We start from the raw sequence: 16,869 nt of genomic DNA on the forward strand, positions 1-16,869 counted from the left end.
CTGCTGGGCACCCCCTGTGTGGCAGGGCGGGGTCCCCACGGCTCTGTCTCTCTGCCAGGCGCTGCCTCTCCCAGTCGGATTGTGTCTGCTCCCAGGGCTGCTACTGGAAGGACCTGACCCAGCTGGGCAGGGACCTGGCCAAGACGGTGGCCCTGGACCACACCATGCAGGGCTTCCCTGCCCAGGTAGGGCAGTGCCGCTCCCGGGGGATTCCTGTGTCCCGGTGCCCGGGAGCTGTGCAGGATCCAACCCTGTCCCTGTCCCCCCCAGGCTGCCAACTGGATCCAGGTGCCACCGTGGTCTGGGGACCCTGAGGATGAGGAGCTGCTGCGCCTCATCCCGGTGCTGGGGCAGCTGGGCCAGGCGGTAGGACGGGAATGGGGCAGGAAGGGGACACGGAGAAGGGGGTGTGGGGATGGGGATGGGGACACAAAAGGGACACAGGAGCTCTGGCACTACCCCACCTCTCCCCGTGCAGGAGGACGTGCGCCCCGAGATCCAGCGGCAGTTCCAGCCCCACCAGCTGCCCACTGAGGATTAGGCCAGCCTGGAGGAGCAGGATGGGGGAACACCTCTGGGAGAGGAGGGCATCCAGCACCTCATCCTACAGCCCCGGGCTGGATGGCTGTGCCAGGACTCACCCTTGGTGTTTGCAGGGATCCCAGCTCATCCCTGGGGGCTGGGGGTGCCCCCCAAGGAGAGCCCCTGCCTTTGGAGACCAACTCCATCCTGGCTCCTTCCTCCCCCTGCTCTGGAAGGTCCAGCCAAGGTTTTCACGGGTCATTATAAGCTTGGAGAAAGGTCTGGCTCTGCCCTTAATTCCCAAAACTCTTCAGCTGAGCAAACACACAGTGCTGGGGAAGGGGGGGGGGCACAAACCACCTCCCCAGTGTCCTGGGGCAGTCCAGGGTGCTGGCACAGGGCCGGTGCCCCCGGGACGGCCCCAGCTGGCAGCTCTCCCTGTCCCATCCGTGCCCGGTGCCACGGGTGCCACGTGCCGGGGCACAGCTGCCACTGTGCCTCTGCCAGTCCCTGTGGGACAGAGTGGCTGGGGGCGCAGCCACCCTGGGACCCCTTTTCTAAGGCCTAAAGCTGCTGGGAACGGGAATTGGGGACTCTGGAGGGGTTCTGGGCTGGCCTTGGCTGCCTCTGCTCTGCCGGAAGCCTCAGGGGCTCCTGGCCGAGCTCCTGCCGTGGCCACATTGGGTGCAGCTGTTTGGGGACACGTCACAGTTCGTCCCTCTGAGCCTGGGAAAGGGCACAGGCCCCTCCGGGAATGTCTCTGTCCCCTCGCACAGCTGGACTGGGGCGGGACCATCCCAGGCGCTGCTGGGAAGGGGAATCACCCTTGGAGAGGGCGGCTGGAAAGGAAAGGCAACAAGCGGTTTATTTCGGAAGGCAGGAACGCTCCCTGCCCTGTCCCTGCAGCCACCCAGGCCGGTGTCACTCTGTCCTCCTGGCCCGGGGACAGCACAGAGCTCCTTTGCCAGCACGGAGGGCCACCCGGTAGGTGGGGTACAGCACCCCTACCAGCAGCAGCGTGCTGCAGGCGAGGACAGTGACAACCACGAGGTCCCTGCGCAGCCTGGCCGGGCTCGGGGAGCCCTCTGCGGGCCGCTGGCAGGTGTGGGTGATGTCCCGGAAGGTGTGGCCCGAGGGACAAGACGTGCAGTTGTTGGCCGAGGAGCCCTGGCAGGTGTAGCAGGAGGGGTGGCAGCTGGCACACACGAGGGCAGTGTCCCTAGGGGTGGCACTCCGGGTCCGGCCGTAGTAGCGTGGGGGGCAGTAGGACAGGCAGGAGCCGTGGTGGGTGTACAGGGAGCTGCCACAGTCTGTGGAGAGAGGCTGGGGTGAGTCCTTGGGGACCAGAGCGTTGTCACTGTCCCCTCAAAGCCTTGCTCACCCTCGCAGGCTCCCTGCTTGTCCCTCCTGAGGCACTCGTCGGTGGCAGTGGCTGCGGAGCGCCTGGCTGGCATGTCCTCATCCGTGCCATGCAGGTGCAGGATGAAGCTGGTCAGCTGGCCTGGGGACAGGAGGGACAGGGAGCTGGGAGCTTTGGGGCCTGGGGACAGGAGGGACAGGGGGCTGGGAGCTTTGGGGCCTGGGGCCAGGAGGGACAGGGACGCCATGGGGAAGACATCTCTGGGGCCTGGGGACAGGAGGGACAGGGGCTGGGGCTTTGGGGCTGCCGGGAGGACGGGGCTGGAATCTCTTGGGCCTGGGAGCTGCCAGGTGAGGCATACAGGGCTGGGAGCTTTGGGGCCTGGGGACAGGAGGGACAGGGGGCTGAGAGCTTTGGGGCCTGGGGACAGGAGGGACAGGGAGCTGGGAGCTTTGGGGCCTGGGGACAGGAGGGACAGGGACTGCCAGGTGAGGGACAGGGGACAGGAATCTCTGGGGCCTGGGGACAGGAGGGACAGGGGGCTGGGAGCTTTGGGGGCTGCCAGGGGAGGGACAGGGGGCTGGAATCTCTTGGGCCTGGGAGCTGCCAGGTGAGGCATACAGGGCTGGGAGCTTTGGGGCCTGGGGACAGGAGGGACAGGGGGCTGGAAGCTTTGGGGTTATGTCCTGCTCCTGGCCCTGTGTTGGCCAGGGGGAGCCTCAAAGCCAACACAGGAGGGCTCATGGCCAGGAAGGAGAAGGAAACAAATTGCCCATCCAAGGGAAGGGAAGGAAGAATGACCAAGCACAGGGTGAGCCCGGTAAAAATGGGGCACCCACCTGTGTTCTCGGCATCACCCCTGTTCTCCAGCCGGAGGGTCCAGGTGCCCTTGGGATTCTCATCCCAGAAGTGTGTGGACATGAAGGTCCAGTCCTTGTAGCCGTCCTGGCTGGTGTCGTAGGGGCTGGAGGAGGAGAGCAGAGCTGGGAGTGCCAGCCCAGGGCCCTGCAGGGGCAGGGTGTGACCTGAAGGGTCACCCTGTGCTCACTCTGAGGGGGCACTCCCACCTGGCAGGGGTCCAGGGGAGTTTTGGGCCATTTTTGGGAGTCTCCAGGCCCTGGGGTGGCTGTGGGAGCCCTGGTGCTCCCTCTGTCCTTACCGCACTGTCACCAGCGTGGACGTGGTCCCCATGGGGCTGCTCAGAGCCACCACCAGGTCCCCCCTGCGGCTGTAGCTCAGGGACAGCTCCACCTGGACGTGCTCCAGGGAGCGGATGCTCTTGGAGCAGGAGGAGACATCCGTGGAGATGATGAGCTTGGAGCTGATTTCCCTGCCGAGGATGAGCTGCAAGTGAGGGCGTTCCCTCCCCTGTGGCCTCCAAGCACAGCAGACCCACGTTTTGTGTCCCTGTGCCTGTGGTGGCACACCAAGTCCCCGTGGGAGGCTGGACCTTGGGTCACTGTCCCTTACCTGGGCACCTGGACGGCCTGGACCGAGCACTTCTCCTGGGGCCGGGTCCCCGTCCACGTGGTGGCCTCCTGCACCAGCAGCCCCGCGTCCAGCAGCCCGTAGCCGTAGTAGTGGCTCACTGGGACACAGGTGCCACCCAGAGAGGGACCTGTGAGCCCCTCAGTGCCACCAGGGGCTGCTGGAAGGGGTTTGAGGGGCCGAGCCCTGCACTCACCCCTGCGCCCGACGCCGTTCTCGGCCCAGTCCTCTGCCTGCAGGTGAGCGGGTTTGGAGGCCCTGATGATCAGGTGCTGCAGGTCACGCCAGGTCAGGGCTGGGCTGGAAGCAAGCAGGATGTGGGGACAAAGGTCTGGGTTGGTTTTTAAGGGGGAGATTTGGATCTACTGGGGTGGGTAAAGCAATTATCTGGGCCCAAGCTGATCCCTCCACGACCTCCTTCAGTGCCAACATGGGAGCAAAGAGCTCCAGAGGGCAGCCCTGCTGCTCTCCCATGGCCCAGGGGGAAGGCCACAACTCTGCACCCCAACCTTCCTGCTGCCCCTCCCCTTTCTCATCCCTGGTTAGGCACCAGCTCTCCCTGGGTAGTGTCCCTGTGTCTCGGTGTCACCTACTTGGCCTCCAGTGCCAGGGCCACCATGCCCGCGGCCAGCGGGGCCGAGGCGGAGGTGCCGGTGTGTTTGTCTGTGCAGCGGTGGTGCAGGTCAGTGGTCACCTGGGGGGACACGGGGGTCTCAGGACTGCTTCCAAGAAAGATGCCTGGGGTTGGGTACCTTCAGTAAATTCTCCTTTCAGATCCCTTTGAGCTTTTGGGGCTCTACACAGACACCAAACTAAGGAGGAGGACTGGGACCAGCCCAGCCCAGCCCGTGCTGGGATCTGTGTCTGGGATCTGTCTGCCCTGGAGCTGCTGCTCTGGCAGAGCTGTTGTGACACTCACAATCTGCACCTTGCTGGTGGTCCTGCTGCTGTAGGTGGTGGTGAGGATGGCAGGGCAGCTCTCGCTGTAGAGGGGCCGGTGCCCGTCCCCCAGCACGCTGCCCACCGACACCGTGTAGATGCTGTTGGTGTACCCGTCGCAGTTGCAGTTGTCATAGTTGGTGCCACCGTTGCCTGAGGCCCAGATGAAGATGGAGCCGAGCCCACCCCGTCCCTGGTGAAGAGCAGAGGGGGGTGAGCAGGGTGTCCTCATCTCCCTGCGGCCCCTGAGGCCAGGGCTGGGCTTACTTGGGTGACTCCTCTGCGGAAAGCAGCCGCAGCCAGAACTCCGGGCCCATCCACCGTCCTGCCATCGTCCTCGGGGCCCCAGCTGGCGCTGTAGATGTGGATGTACTGGGGCTGCAGGCTCAGGGCCTGGGCCTCCACTATGTCCATGATGGAGCCGTCCAGCATCCTCACACCTGAGGGCAGGCACCGAGCAGCCGTGGCCGAGGGGTGGCAGCACCCGGGAGAGACCGAGGTGGCTCCGAGGCGACAGGAGCCACGAGGGGATGGAGCCACACACGTGCTACACTGAGGGAAGGACCTGGGGGCACCTTGCCAGGCCTCCCCAGCCCCCCCAGAGCTTTGAGCAGCTTTCACATGCCCCTGCCCTAAGGAGATCAGTCCCCCACTGGTCTGTGCCCTGCCATGAGCCACTTCCCAAAGCTCCTCATTAAGCCTTTTGTAATTAAGCCCAGGGAGCACTCCCAGCTTTTAACCCCCTTTGCCACCCTTGCTTCCACAGCAGAGCCTGAGCCTGCCCTGCTGAATGCTGGGCTGAGCATCAAACCACCCTGGGCACCCCTGTAAAGCCCAGAGCATCCCCACATGGGGCAGCACCCCCCCTGGGCACCCCTGTAAAGCCCAGAGCAGCCCCCCCTGGGCTCCTGCATCCCCACAGGGGGCTGCAGCTCATTTCTCCCTCCCAGGGAAGCCACCTCTCACCTCCGATTTTGGCGTTGTAGGCGACGCCTGCCCCACAGATTCCATTGTTGGCCACAGCCGCCACTTCCCCTGCACAGCGTGTCCCATGCCTGGGGGACAGAGTGACCCTGTGAGGGGTAGGGACAGCCCCAGCCCCCCAGAGCTTACCCCCACCCCCAGTGTGGGGAGCTGGGTAGAGCCCAGGACTTACCAGTTCGTGTCGCTGTATCGGGGCTGGGGATCGGGGTCGTTGCTGTTGAAGTCGTAACTTGCCAGCGGGTCCTGTTACAGAGGGAGGCAGTGGCGTGTCCCTGAGGGCCCGCGCAGGGCTGTGACAGCTCGGCACAGGCGCCTGGCACCGAGCCCGGCGCTGGCACTGCCTGCCAGCCCCGGGGACAGCGGGGCCCCTTCGTGCCCCGCTGCGCTGGGAGCTGGAGCTGAGTCCTGAGAGGGAAGGGAGCACCAGGAGGGGCTGTGGGAGCTGGGAAGGGGCTCAGCCTGGAGGAAAGGAGGAGCAGGGGGGACCTTGGGGCTCTGCACAACTCCCTGGCAGGAGGGGACAGCCAGGGAGGGTGGGCTGTGCTCACAGGGGACAACAGGACAAGAGGGAACAGCCTCAGGCTGGGCCAGGTGGGGACACCAGCCCATGGAAAGGGGGCTCAGGCCTTGGCAGGGGCTGCCCAGGGAGGTTTGGAGTCCCCATCCCTGGAAGGGCTGGAGGTGGCACTCGGTGCTCTGGGCTGGTGAGGAGGTGGGCACAGGTTGGACTCGATGACCCTGAAGCCCTTTTCCAACCTCAGTGACTCTGGGGCTCTGCACAAAGGGGTGAAAGCAGCACGGCTTTGCTGTTTCCCTGACAGAGCCCAGTGTGCCCTGCCACCTGAGGGTGACCCTCACTGGCCACACAGAGCCAGGAGCCACGGGAAGGGTGGGTTGTGTTCCACACCCCCAGCAGTGCCTTTCCTTCCCCGTGCAGCACAGGAGGCTTTACCAGCTGTACTGGCTTTGCAGCTTGCTGTAATTACACCTATTTGGGGGCTCCAGAGCGTGTACAAGTTCTAACATTTCCTCCATGTGAGATTGCACTGAGGGAGGCTCCAAACCTTGGATCCAGCCCTGGAGAGGCCGAGATCCCTGTGCACAGTGCCAGGGTGATGGCACTGACCCCCTGAGCTCCCTCTGCACAGTGCCAGGCTGAAGACACTGACCCCCTGAGCTCCCTCGCACAGTGCCAGGGTGATGGCACTGACCCCCTGAGCTCCCTGTGCACAGTGCCAGGCTGAAGGCACTGACCCCTGAGCTCCTCCTCACAGTGCCAGGGTGATGGCACTGACCCCTGAGCTCCTCCTCACAGTGCCAGGGTGATGGCACTGACCCCTGAGCTCCCTCACAGTGCCAGGGTGAAGGCACTGACCCCCTGAGCTCCCTGTGCACAGTGCCAGGCTGAAGGCACTGACCCCTGAGCTCCCTGTGCACAGTGCCAGGCTGAAGGCACTGACCCCCTGAGCTCCCTGTGCACAGTGCCAGGCTGAAGGCACTGACCCCCTGAGCTCCTCCTCACAGTGCCAGGGTGAAGGCACTGACCCCCTGAGCTCCTCCTCACAGTGCCAGGGTGATGGCACTGACCCCCTGAGCTCCTCCTGTGCACAGTGCCAGGCTGAAGGCACTGACCCCTGAGGTCCTCCTCACAGTGCCAGGGTGATGGCACTGACCCCTGAGCTCCTCCTCACAGTGCCAGGGCTGGGCTGAAGGCTTCCCCCCCCCCCTCTCTGGAGGAGCAGCCCCCTGGACCCCCCCATAGTTACGTAGTTGGCAGCCAGGTCGGGATGATCCTTCTCCAGCCCATCATCCAGGACAGTCAGCACCACCCCCAGCCCCGTGTAGCCTCTGCTCCAAGCTGTGAGGATGTTCAGGTCGGGGTGGATGTCATTGTTCTGGAAAAAGAGATTAAATTTGATGGGCAGCCTGGGGTCACCTCAGGGTCCTGCTGCCTCATCACTGCCGGTGTTAGCTCGGTTGATGCCCTGAGAAGGGCATTGCCAGTGGTCAGGGAGGGATCCTGCCCCTCTGCTCAGCCCTGGAGGCACTTCTGGGGTGCTGTGCCCTGCTCTGGGCTCCTTGGGACATGGAGCTCCTGGAGTGGGTCCAGTGGAGGGTCACAAAGTTGAGGAAGGGATGGGAGCATCCTGACAGGAAAAGCTGAGGGAGCTGGGGCTGCTCAGCCTTGAGAGGAACCCTCAGCCCTGGGTGTCCCTGTCTGCAGGGAGGGCTCAGGGCAGGGCCCAGAAATGGCACCAGAGGAACGGGCAGGGCTGATCCTAGGAATTCCCCCTGCACAGAAGGAAGAATTTCTTCAGTGTGCAGTGAACAGAGACCAGAGGGGCTGTGGGGACTGGAGATATCCCAGAACAATCCACAGTGATCCTGTGCCCTCTGGGATGGTGCTGAGCAGGGAGGTGGCACTGGATGCAGCACTGGTGCCCTCCATCCCGTGACTGGGGTGGGATCGGGAGGGGAAGGAGCCCGTTCTCACCATGTACCACTGCTTGGGGAACCAGGGATCCGTGGGCACCACGGCCGTGCCTCTCCTGGAGCGCTTGAATTCCCTTTTCAGCGGTCTGGTTTTTCCTCTTTGTTCTCCCTCCGTTTCCTACGATAGCACCCCACAGGTCCGATCGGGCAGGGATTGTCTGGCAGCGGCTGTTGGAGGTGCCCGCTGGCCGGGCCTGCACACTGGCGCTGTGCCGCGGCATCCCGTGCCCTCCCTTCCTCTACCTGGGTGGCCCTGCTTGAGCCGCAACTTGTGCCACCCCCCCGTGCCGTGCTCCAGGGCGCTCTGCCTTCGGTGCCCGCGGCTGGCTGCAGTGCTCCCTAACAGGGCTCTCCCTCCACCATCAACCTCGCGGCGCATCCAAGAGCCTGGCGTCTGAGTTATACTTCCGGGGCGTCTCCAGTCGGGGCTCACCCAGTCTGGAAGGGTCGTGGATCTGGTGGATTGAATTTTTCCCCGACGAGGGCCCTCAGGCCAAGCCGAACGGTGGTGGTCCTTGGGGCCAGCATGACTCGGGTCCTGGGGACGGGGCCTGGGTGTCCCTGGGCTTGCGGTCCCTCGCTGTCCGCCCTGCAGTGCCGTCCCAGTGGCCGTCGCCTCTTGCTCTGAGCGCTGTGGGGGGCCGCTGCACCCGAAATTCCCCGGAGCGCGTTCTGGCTGGGACGTGTGGCTGAGGACTTCTTCTGTGTTGGACAACAGGCCTTGGAGTCAACCTGGCCTAACCGAAGAATGTCCCTTGCCCATGGGACACGCGAGACGCGGGACCAAACACAGGGAGGGGGTAACCCTGCCGTTTGACGCAGCTCGGGCAACAGGGGCACACCGAGGATGACGGCATCGGGCCCGCTCCCGGACGTGCGATTTCTGCATTAGTCCCAGGGTCCTCTGTCCCAGCGTAGAATTTTTTGCTTTACAGACCTGTCGCCTGGTCGGTGCTTTTTTTTGTTGATAGCCTCGGCTGGGCCACCCGCAGGCCCCGCCGGCACCGATCGCGACCGCCGCACCGCTCTGCTGTGCAGTAGACGCGTGGGGCTTGGCGGTTACGGCCCGGAGGAGCGCGTCGGCGACGGCACTACCACGAGCAGCGCGAGAACAGCACCTGGGCAGACATGCGGCACAGTACGACCAACGTGTACGCCGGCCGGTGCCCGGGCGGAGCCTGCAGCACTTCGTGATGGGGCCGCGCTCGCCACTGGCGGAGCCCTCTACTCTTTTTTCTTTTTTTTTTGTGTGTGGTGACTTTATCTCTGTCCTCCTCTTCCTTGTGTTTCTATTTTTTTACTCACGTCTCTCGGTTCTTTTTCCCTCCCCGCCTCCTCTTTCTTCTCTTTCTCTTCCCCCCCCCTCTCTTAGGTGGTTCGAGGTTTTTTTTTAACTGCCTTAGTCTTCTCGGTTGTTTCTTGATTTTTGGTTCGATGCTTATTGCTTGTTCCACTGTGTTTTTCTGTTCTTGTTTCGTCTCGCGCGTCATCTGCCCGTTCGGCTTTGTGCTCGGAGTCTCCGCCCTTCCCGCACGCCTCCCTCATTGTCCTATGGTTTTTCGTTCTCATCCCTCTGTTCCCTCGCGTCCCTCTTCTTTTTTCTTCCTTCTTTCTTTTCCTTTTTCTTTTTTCTCTTCTTTTTTTTTTGCTCCTCCCCTTTTTTTTGTCTTTTCCCTTTTCCCTCCCCAAAGGCCGACCCCGTTCAGCTGTTTTGGTTTTTGTCGTTTTTGCCTGTTCTCGTCTTTCTTTCCTTGTTCTTTTTTTCGCTGCTTGTTAACTTTCCCTCCGTGCCCCGCTCGCTTCATCCGCTTCGCCCCCGCCCATGTCCTCACGCTGCGCCACGTCGGCCACCGGGCAAACCGCCTGCTGACCGCCCCCAGGGGACCCGCGGGGTCGGGTGGGCGCGGTCGGTCCGGTGGCCGCCGCCGCCGCCTCCCTACCACCACCCGCTCCCGCTCATCACCGCCATGGCCGCCATGCAGCAGCGCCTGGAGCGCTTCCTCCACAGCCCCGGCCCGATCGGCGACCTGCTGGGTCAGCTGGAAGCCCGTACCGGCGTCCAACGGCTCTACCTGGCCTCAGGTGCGACCGTTACCGCGGGGCCTCCCCGGTTCTCCCGTTCTGTCTCCTTCTCCCCCGTATGGTGGGGCGCCTTGGCAGCTGCTCGCCGTGGCTCTGGGCTCAGCACGGGGGCACGGGGAGGGCAGGCAGGGCCGCCCTGGTTTGGGGGTGCAGATGGGAGCTGGGCTGGGAGGGGGCTGGGGGTGCCGGGGGTGACATCGCTGCCACCGCACTGCCCTCGCCTTTCATAGGCACAAAATCCCTAAAGCTCGCAGGGTCCGAATGTCAGAGGTGTCAGAGAGACCCTGGAGACCCCTGGCCCTGATGCGGGGGTCCCCATTCTGGGTGAGCCCCCAGCTCGTGATGGCTCAGATCGGGCTCTGGGGATGGGAGCTGGTCCCCGTGTCCCGCCGGTGGGACCGTGGGGATCCGGCCTTTAACCGGATCCCTGTTGTTCATTAATGAGGAACCAGCCTGATTCTCCCTGGGGATCCTCCTCCTGGCACGCCGTGCCCCCTCTCCCCTGACCCTCGGCCCTGTGCCCTCTCTGCCAACTTGAACTCATCCACGCGCTCCAATTCGAGATTTCATATCAAACCTCCCAGGGGAGGCTCGAGGCTTCCCTGTTTGCTGGGTCCCTCCAAGCCTTTGGCCTCCAGGTGTGATTTCCTGGCCCTTCACCTGCAGCAGGGCTGCTGCTCCCACTCTGAGGGGAAAAGTGCCCGTGAAGGAGCAGGGGCTGCTGTGCAGGCTGTGGTTAGATGTGGTGCTACTCAGGCGTTTTCCAACCAGAACAGTCCTGGGGATTTGGTCAGGCTCAGCTGATGGTAGAACGGGAGTGGACACACCAAAAAGGGATGGTTTTGCATTCTGGATCCCTGTCCTGGAAAAGAGAAGCTGTTGCTGAACTAAAAATTCCCAATCTCTCCCTCCTATGGCTCTGGAGCAATCCCTAATTTGTGTTTGAAGCCGTGGGCTGGGGTTTGGAGCCACCTCAGGGCAGCACCACCTCCAACTGCTCCGGGAGCAAAGCCTTTCCCTGGGCTTTTGCTGTTACATAAATTTCTCTGGGGGTTCAAATCCTGCGAAATCCCTTCTAAGGCTCTTGGGGAATGAAACCCAGCACTGCCTGGACCTGCCTGCCCTCCTTGGAGGGAGGTTTGGGATTGCTCCAAAGCCACATTGCTCCTGCCCGTCTCCCAGGAAAGACCCGGAGCTGTGGGTGCCCGGATCGGGGCCGGAGCTCAGCCCAGGAATGCTGCAGCCAGCAGAGCTGGGATAATCCGCCCTCCAAGCCCGAGCAAGGGCTTTAATTCACCCACACAGACAGGTTAATTCCCAGCTTTCTTGCTGCTGCCGCTGCTGGAGGAGTTTGTTCCGGTGCTGGGCTGCACAAAGCGCTCCATCCCGAGTATCCCTGAGGTTTTCCTGCCCTCAGCCCTGCTGTGAGCGGGGCTCTGCCGTGGTTTCCATCCCAAAATCTCCCTGTCCCACCTTCCCTACCCACGCTCCGCTGCTCCAGCCTCCTGCGGGTGTCCGAGCGCTGGGCAGGCTCCACAAAGGCTGCGGCTCACATTTAATTGAGCGATCAATTAAAGCGATCTAACTGAGTGGCAGCAGGGCAGCGGGGTTGGATTGCCGCTCCCAGGGGAGCCAACCCTTCCTCTGCCGCGGGCAGCGCCAGCGGGAGGAGCCGGGAGCCTGATCCGGGAGCGGGGCTCGTCCTTGAGCCGCAGCTCGGGGAATGCCGAGCGGGGGAGACGAGCGGAGCCTTGACTTTGGACCATGGGTGTGTTGTCAGCGTCTCCGGTTCCTGCCGCCCTGGCCCCGCTCCAGGGGCCGAAAGTGCTGCGAGGTTGGGGTGGTAAAGTCCCATCCGAGCCAGGGGAGGGGACGGACGGTGACAGGAGCGGGTCACAGGTCCCTCGGGGAGGAGCAGACTCCGCCACGTGCCCCGTTCCGTCGAGCGCCTCCTGGAATTAACCGGGGATGGTCGTTACCCCCTGGCACGCCCCCGTTCCCGCTCTGGGATGAGAATCCCCCTCAGGAGACCCAGGGGGGTCTCCCCTGGTGACAGCGGGCTCCTGACCGTCCCCTGTCCCCCGCAGGCTCCGTGACTTTCCTGGGGCTGTACCTCATGTTCGGCTACGGCGCTTCCCTGCTCTGCAACATCATCGGCTTCGTCTACCCCGCCTACGTCTCGTAAGTACCTGTCCCACACCTGGAGAGCGCTCCCTGCCCTTCGCTGAGGGTCTCCCTGCTCAGTCAAGAGGCAATTATGGCTGGGAAGCTCTTGAGACCTTCCTGGAAGCGCTGGGACCGTGCCAGAACAATGGGCAGGCTTCCTCCGGGGTATGGAGGATTTGGGAAGGTGGAGCCCAGCCCGGGGCTGCAGCAGCCGTGTCCTTCCTTCCTTTCTTCCTTCCCCTGCCCTGCCGCAGCATCAAAGCCATCGAGAGCAACAGCAAGGAGGATGACACCATGTGGCTCACTTACTGGGTGGTCTACGGCGTCTTCAGCATCGCCGAGTTCTTCTCCGACCTTTTCCTCTACTGGTTCCCCTTCTACTACGCCGGGAAGGTAACGGCTCTGCCGGGCTCCTCCCGTCCCGGCGCTCTGCCGGGCTCCTCCCGTCCCGGGGCCGTGCCGGGCTCCTCCCGTCCCGGGGCCCTGCCGAGCTCCTCCCGTCCCGGGGCTCTGCCGGGCTCCTCCCGTCCCGGGGCCGTGCCGGGCTCCTCCCGTCCCGGGGCCGTGCCGGGCTCCTCCCGTCCCGGGGCTGGACGGGAGGAGCTGGGTGTGGTGGGCTCTGCTGGTGGTGATGCCCAAAGAGACTCCCTGGAACAGAGCTGGGCAGAGTTAAAGGAATTAAGTAGGGATTTATTAAAAGGCCTTCAAAGGATTCACCTTGGGCAGCGCAAGAGCCCAGCCAAGGCTACACCCAAGCTGGATGGTGTGTCATGAGTTCTCACACTTTTATAAGTTTTGGTCTGTTTCCATATTGGGGTTAATTGTCCTGTTCCAGCTCCAGGTTGGGCAGTCCCATGCTCCCAGATTGCTCTCCTCAATTCACTGTTGTTTTACACTTTTTGGGCCTGAAGCTGCAGCGGTGTCCTTGGTTCTGGTGCTGGAAAAGGATTTTTTCTGACAGAACTGTGAGGAGAACTGCTAACAATTTATATAAAATTCAGAGTTATACACTAATGCACTACACAATCTGGAAAACATGAAAGCTAGAACTTAAGGCATCAGAGGGGCTGCACCCAGCCCAGATCCTGGGACCTCCAGTGAGCTGGGGGGCCCTGGAGCAGCTGAGCCCCTGCTGTGCCCGCAGTGCCTGTTCCTGGTGTGGTGCATGGCCCCGGTGCCCTGGAACGGCTCCCAGCTCATCTACCACAGCGTCATCCGACCCTTCTTCCTCAAGCACCACCAGGCTGTGGACAGCATGATGGGTGACATCGGCACCAAGGCCCTGGACGCGGCCTCCAGTGTCACCCGAGAAGGTGACTCCGGTCCCCCTGTCCCTCCACCTGCTCCGTGTCCAGGTTTTCCCAGCGCAGGGGCGTGGGCAGCTCGTTAATTAGCGGCGGGTGATTATTTCTCGGTGCCCATGGACACCGTGACAGGAGCCCCGGGGTCACGGTCCCCTCTCTAACCTCTCTCTCCTCTCTGCGCTGCACGGTCCAGTCCTGCAGACTCTGGCCAAGAGCAGAGCCCGGCTGGCGGCCGGCGTAGCCCCGCAGCCCAGCCTGCCCGTATGTACCGAGCTGCCGGGAACGGGGCCGGGCTGTGCCTCGTGTCCCCCGTGGCACCGCCCAAACCGCTCTGCTCCCGCAGCACCGGCCCTTTCTCCCGTGGCGTGGCTAGAGCAGGCGCTTCCCTCCCGCTTCTCCGTAGCCAGACGCCATCCGTGTGTCCATCCGTGTGTCCATCCGTGTGTCCATCCCTGTGCCCACGTGTCCCTCAGCGCTGCTGCCGACCTGGGGCTCCCCTCCGAGCCCCCCGGGGACGGGGAGGGCAGGGCTGGCTGTCCCCGCCGTGCTCCGCGGGACCGGCAGGGAGCGGGACGGTGACGCGGGGCCGGGCCGGGCAGTGCCCCAGGACACCGGCCACCGTCCCGGGGAGGGGCATTAACGGCATCCGTGTCTCCGCAGGCGTCAAAGCATCCCTGAACCTGGCAGAGTTCATGGAGAAGGTGAAGTAAGAGGGCACCGGGACCACTGGTACCGGCACCACAGCCCCGGTACTGGGACCAGTACCGGCACCACGCCTCCAGTACTGGTACCGGCAACCTCCGTTCTGGCACCGAAGTCCCCCATACCGGCACTACAAACGCCGGTACCGGCACCATGCTCCCGGTACTGGTACCGGCATCCTCCGTTCTGGCACCGAAATCCCTCATACAGACGCCGGTACCGGCACCGTGCTCCCAGTACCGGCACCGTGGCCCTGCTAACGGTACCGGCCAGCCCGGGCCGTACCCGCCCGGGATCCCGAGTTTCTGCAGTCCGACTCTGTTGTACCCCAGCCCCCCAATAAACCCCGGTGCCCCCGAGCGCCGCTCCCGTCCCGCCTGTTCCGCGACCCCGCGCGGCGCCTTTAAGAGCGGATGGGGGCGGGGCCTTTGGGCGGGGGGCGGGGCTGTGTTGATGACGTGTCCGGGGCGTGGCGGAAGTGCGGCCGGAATAGAGGAGTCGGTCTGTCGGTCCGTCCGCGGTCCGGCGGTGGTCGGTCTGTCCGGTGGGGGGATCAGGGGGCTCTGTCTGTGTGTGCGAGGGGCGGAGGGGGCCGGTTTGTCTGTGCCGGGGTGGGGCTCTGTCTGTCTGTCCGTCTATCCAGCGGCGGGGGTGGGGGCAAGGAGGGTTCTGTCCGTCTGTCTGTCCATTCGTAGGGCGGGGTGGGGGGGTCTGTCAGTCTGGGGGGAAGGGAGTCGGTCTGTCTCGGGGAGGGGAGCAGCACAGGGGATCTGTGCGTCTGTTTGGGAGACAAGTGTCTGTCTGTCTGTCCGGAGGGGAAGGTGGGTGAGGGTTCTGTTTGTCCATCCGGGAGTACAGTGAGGGGGCTCTTCCTGCTGCGGGGGGTCCGTCTGTCTGTCCAAAGGGCAGGATAGGGGGTCTGTCCGTCTTGGGGGGGGGGATAGAAAAAGGGAGCTGTCTGTCTGTCTGTCTGTCTGTCCGGGGTGGGGGCAGCGCAGCGCCCTCACCTGCCCCCCTTCCGCAGCCCCTCCCACATGAGCCTCCCCCGGGATGAGCTCCAAGGCCAAGCGGGTGCTGCCCACCCGCCCTGAGCCCCCCAGCGCGGAGCAGATCCTGGCCGACGTGCAGGGCACGCTCCCCTCCGACCCCGTGTTCGTCCTCCCCGCCGAGCCCCCCCAGGACCCCGGCCCCGCTCCAGGTGAGCCCTCACTGGGGAAGGGGGGGACACGGGGACCCCCCAGCCCCGCCGAGCCCCCCCAGGACCCCGGCCCCGCTCCAGGTGAGCCCTCACTGGGGAAGGGGGGACGTGGGGACCCCCCAGCCCCGCTGAGCCCCCCCAGGACCCCGGCCCCGCTCCAGGTGAGCCCCCGCTGGGGAAGGGGGGCACGTGGGGACCCCCCAGCCCCGCTGAGCCCCCCCAGGACCCCGGCCCCGCTCCAGGTGAGCCCCCGCTGGGGAAGGGGGACACGGACCCCCAGCCCCGCTGAGCCCCCCCAGGACCCCGGCCCCGCTCCAGGTGAGCCCCCGCTGGGGAAGGGGGGACACGGGGACCCCCCAGCCCCGCTGAGCCCCCCCAGGACCCCGGCCCCGCTCCAGGTGAGCCCTCACTGAGGAAGGGGGGACACGGGGACCCCCCAGCCCAGCCGAGCCCCCCCAGGACCCCGGCCCCGCTCCAGGTGAGCCCCCGCTGGGGAAGGGGGACCCCCCAGCCCCGCTGAGCCCCCCCAGGACCCCGGCCCCGCTCCAGGTGAGCCCCCGCTGGGGAAGGGGGGACACGGGGACCCCCCAGCCCCGCTGAGCCCCGGCTGTGCCCGCCAGGCTGCCCCGAGCCCGCGGCCGAGGAGCGGGAGCGGCTGTACCGGCAGATCCGCTCCTACGTGGGGATGAACCAGCGGCTGCAGCGGTCCCGGGAGCAGCTGCGGGAGCGGCGCCAGGAGCTGCAGAGGGTCGGGGAGGCGCTGGACCGCGGCATCGCCGAGATGAGGCAGAAGGCGTTCTAAAGGACCGTGGTGGGCGCCTAGGGACCCCCCCCCACGCTGTGATTTCACCTTCCCAAAGCGATTTGCGTCGGGAGGATCCGGATTTGCCAGGACAGCTCCGGCTGTGCCACCCCAGTGAGCTTTTCCCAGGGAACACCGGGATCCGCCAGGCCGGCACGGTGGCACCTTCCCGGTGCTGGGATAAAGGCTTGCAGCCCTCCTTCTGCCCCTGAACCGGCTGCCATGTCCCTCGTGGGTGGCACATCCTCTGCTCCCTACGACTTTTCCCTCTGGTACTTCCCCGAGGATGACCCCATCGCCTCCCGCATCGCGGAGCGCCTGAGAGAGGAGGGATTTCGGGGCTTCACCGAGCACCAGGACCGAGTGGCCGGGACATCCGTCATCCTGACGGCCGTGGAGGCCATCGAGGCCAGCCGGGTGGCCATCCTGCTCCTCTCGGCCAAGTCCCTGGGTGACCGGTGGTGCCAGCGCGTGTCCCAGTGGAACCTGTTCAGCAACATCCACCAGCGCGGCCCCAGGGTGGTCCCCGTGTGCGTGGGAGTCACCAGAGCCGAGGTGCCCCCGTTCCTGCAGCACCTGGTCCCGCTGGAATACCAGAACGAATTCTTCTTCCAGCGGCTGCTGGCCAGCCTGAGGTCCCGCCCAAGGAGCGGGGCCAGGCGGGTCCCGCCCAAGGGGACAAACTGAGGGGACCCCCCTGAGGGGGGCTGCGTCGGGAGCCAGCACCGCCCCATGGTGTAAAAAACTGCCTTGTTTTGCTAATAAAGGTGGTGGGAATGGGTCACAAATCTCACAAAACCCCATTTTTGGGAGCTGAAGGTGCCGCTTT

At 64.6% G+C, this 16,869-nt stretch overlaps 3 protein-coding genes across 7 annotated transcripts; 2 read left to right on the forward strand and 1 right to left on the reverse strand.

Moving 5' to 3' along the window:
• Positions 1 to 1,362: 1,362 nt before the first annotated feature.
• On the reverse strand, positions 1,363 to 9,755 carry PCSK4 (proprotein convertase subtilisin/kexin type 4). Its single transcript, XM_050985942.1, has 14 exons — positions 9,750 to 9,755; positions 7,788 to 7,904; positions 7,060 to 7,188; positions 5,466 to 5,536; positions 5,276 to 5,382; positions 4,577 to 4,749; positions 4,290 to 4,502; positions 3,964 to 4,064; positions 3,567 to 3,670; positions 3,353 to 3,470; positions 3,042 to 3,212; positions 2,722 to 2,846; positions 1,904 to 2,023; positions 1,363 to 1,832 (listed from the first exon to the last, which is right to left on the reverse strand). The coding sequence occupies exons 1-14, from the start codon at positions 9,753 to 9,755 to the stop codon at positions 1,444 to 1,446; spliced, it is 1,944 nt and encodes a 647-aa protein (XP_050841899.1). The 3' UTR covers positions 1,363 to 1,443.
• On the forward strand, positions 9,747 to 14,399 carry REEP6 (receptor accessory protein 6). Its single transcript, XM_050986128.1, has 5 exons — positions 9,747 to 9,868; positions 11,956 to 12,049; positions 12,289 to 12,427; positions 13,179 to 13,347; positions 13,999 to 14,399. The coding sequence occupies exons 1-5, from the start codon at positions 9,754 to 9,756 to the stop codon at positions 14,046 to 14,048; spliced, it is 567 nt and encodes a 188-aa protein (XP_050842085.1). The 5' UTR covers positions 9,747 to 9,753; the 3' UTR covers positions 14,049 to 14,399.
• An 80-nt stretch (positions 14,400 to 14,479) lies between these two features.
• C28H19orf25 (chromosome 28 C19orf25 homolog) lies at positions 14,480 to 16,852 on the forward strand. Of its 5 annotated transcripts, none has more exons than XM_050986132.1 (4): positions 14,482 to 14,575; positions 15,065 to 15,238; positions 15,320 to 15,399; positions 15,859 to 16,852. In XM_050986132.1, exons 2-4 carry the CDS (start codon positions 15,091 to 15,093, stop codon positions 15,925 to 15,927), a joined length of 297 nt encoding a protein of 98 aa, XP_050842089.1. In that variant the 5' UTR covers positions 14,482 to 14,575; positions 15,065 to 15,090; the 3' UTR covers positions 15,928 to 16,852. The 5 variants fall into 5 exon arrangements, with proteins under 5 accessions (XP_050842088.1, XP_050842089.1, XP_050842090.1 ...); XM_050986133.1 differs by lacking the exon at positions 15,859 to 16,852 and adding an exon at positions 15,557 to 15,635; XM_050986131.1 differs by lacking the exon at positions 15,320 to 15,399 and having other exon boundaries at positions 14,480 to 14,549.
• The last annotated feature ends 17 nt before the right edge of the window (positions 16,853 to 16,869 follow it).

The sequence above is a fragment of the Serinus canaria genome, chromosome 28 (assembly GCF_022539315.1).
Source record: "Serinus canaria isolate serCan28SL12 chromosome 28, serCan2020, whole genome shotgun sequence".
Lineage (NCBI taxonomy): Eukaryota > Metazoa > Chordata > Aves > Passeriformes > Fringillidae > Serinus > Serinus canaria.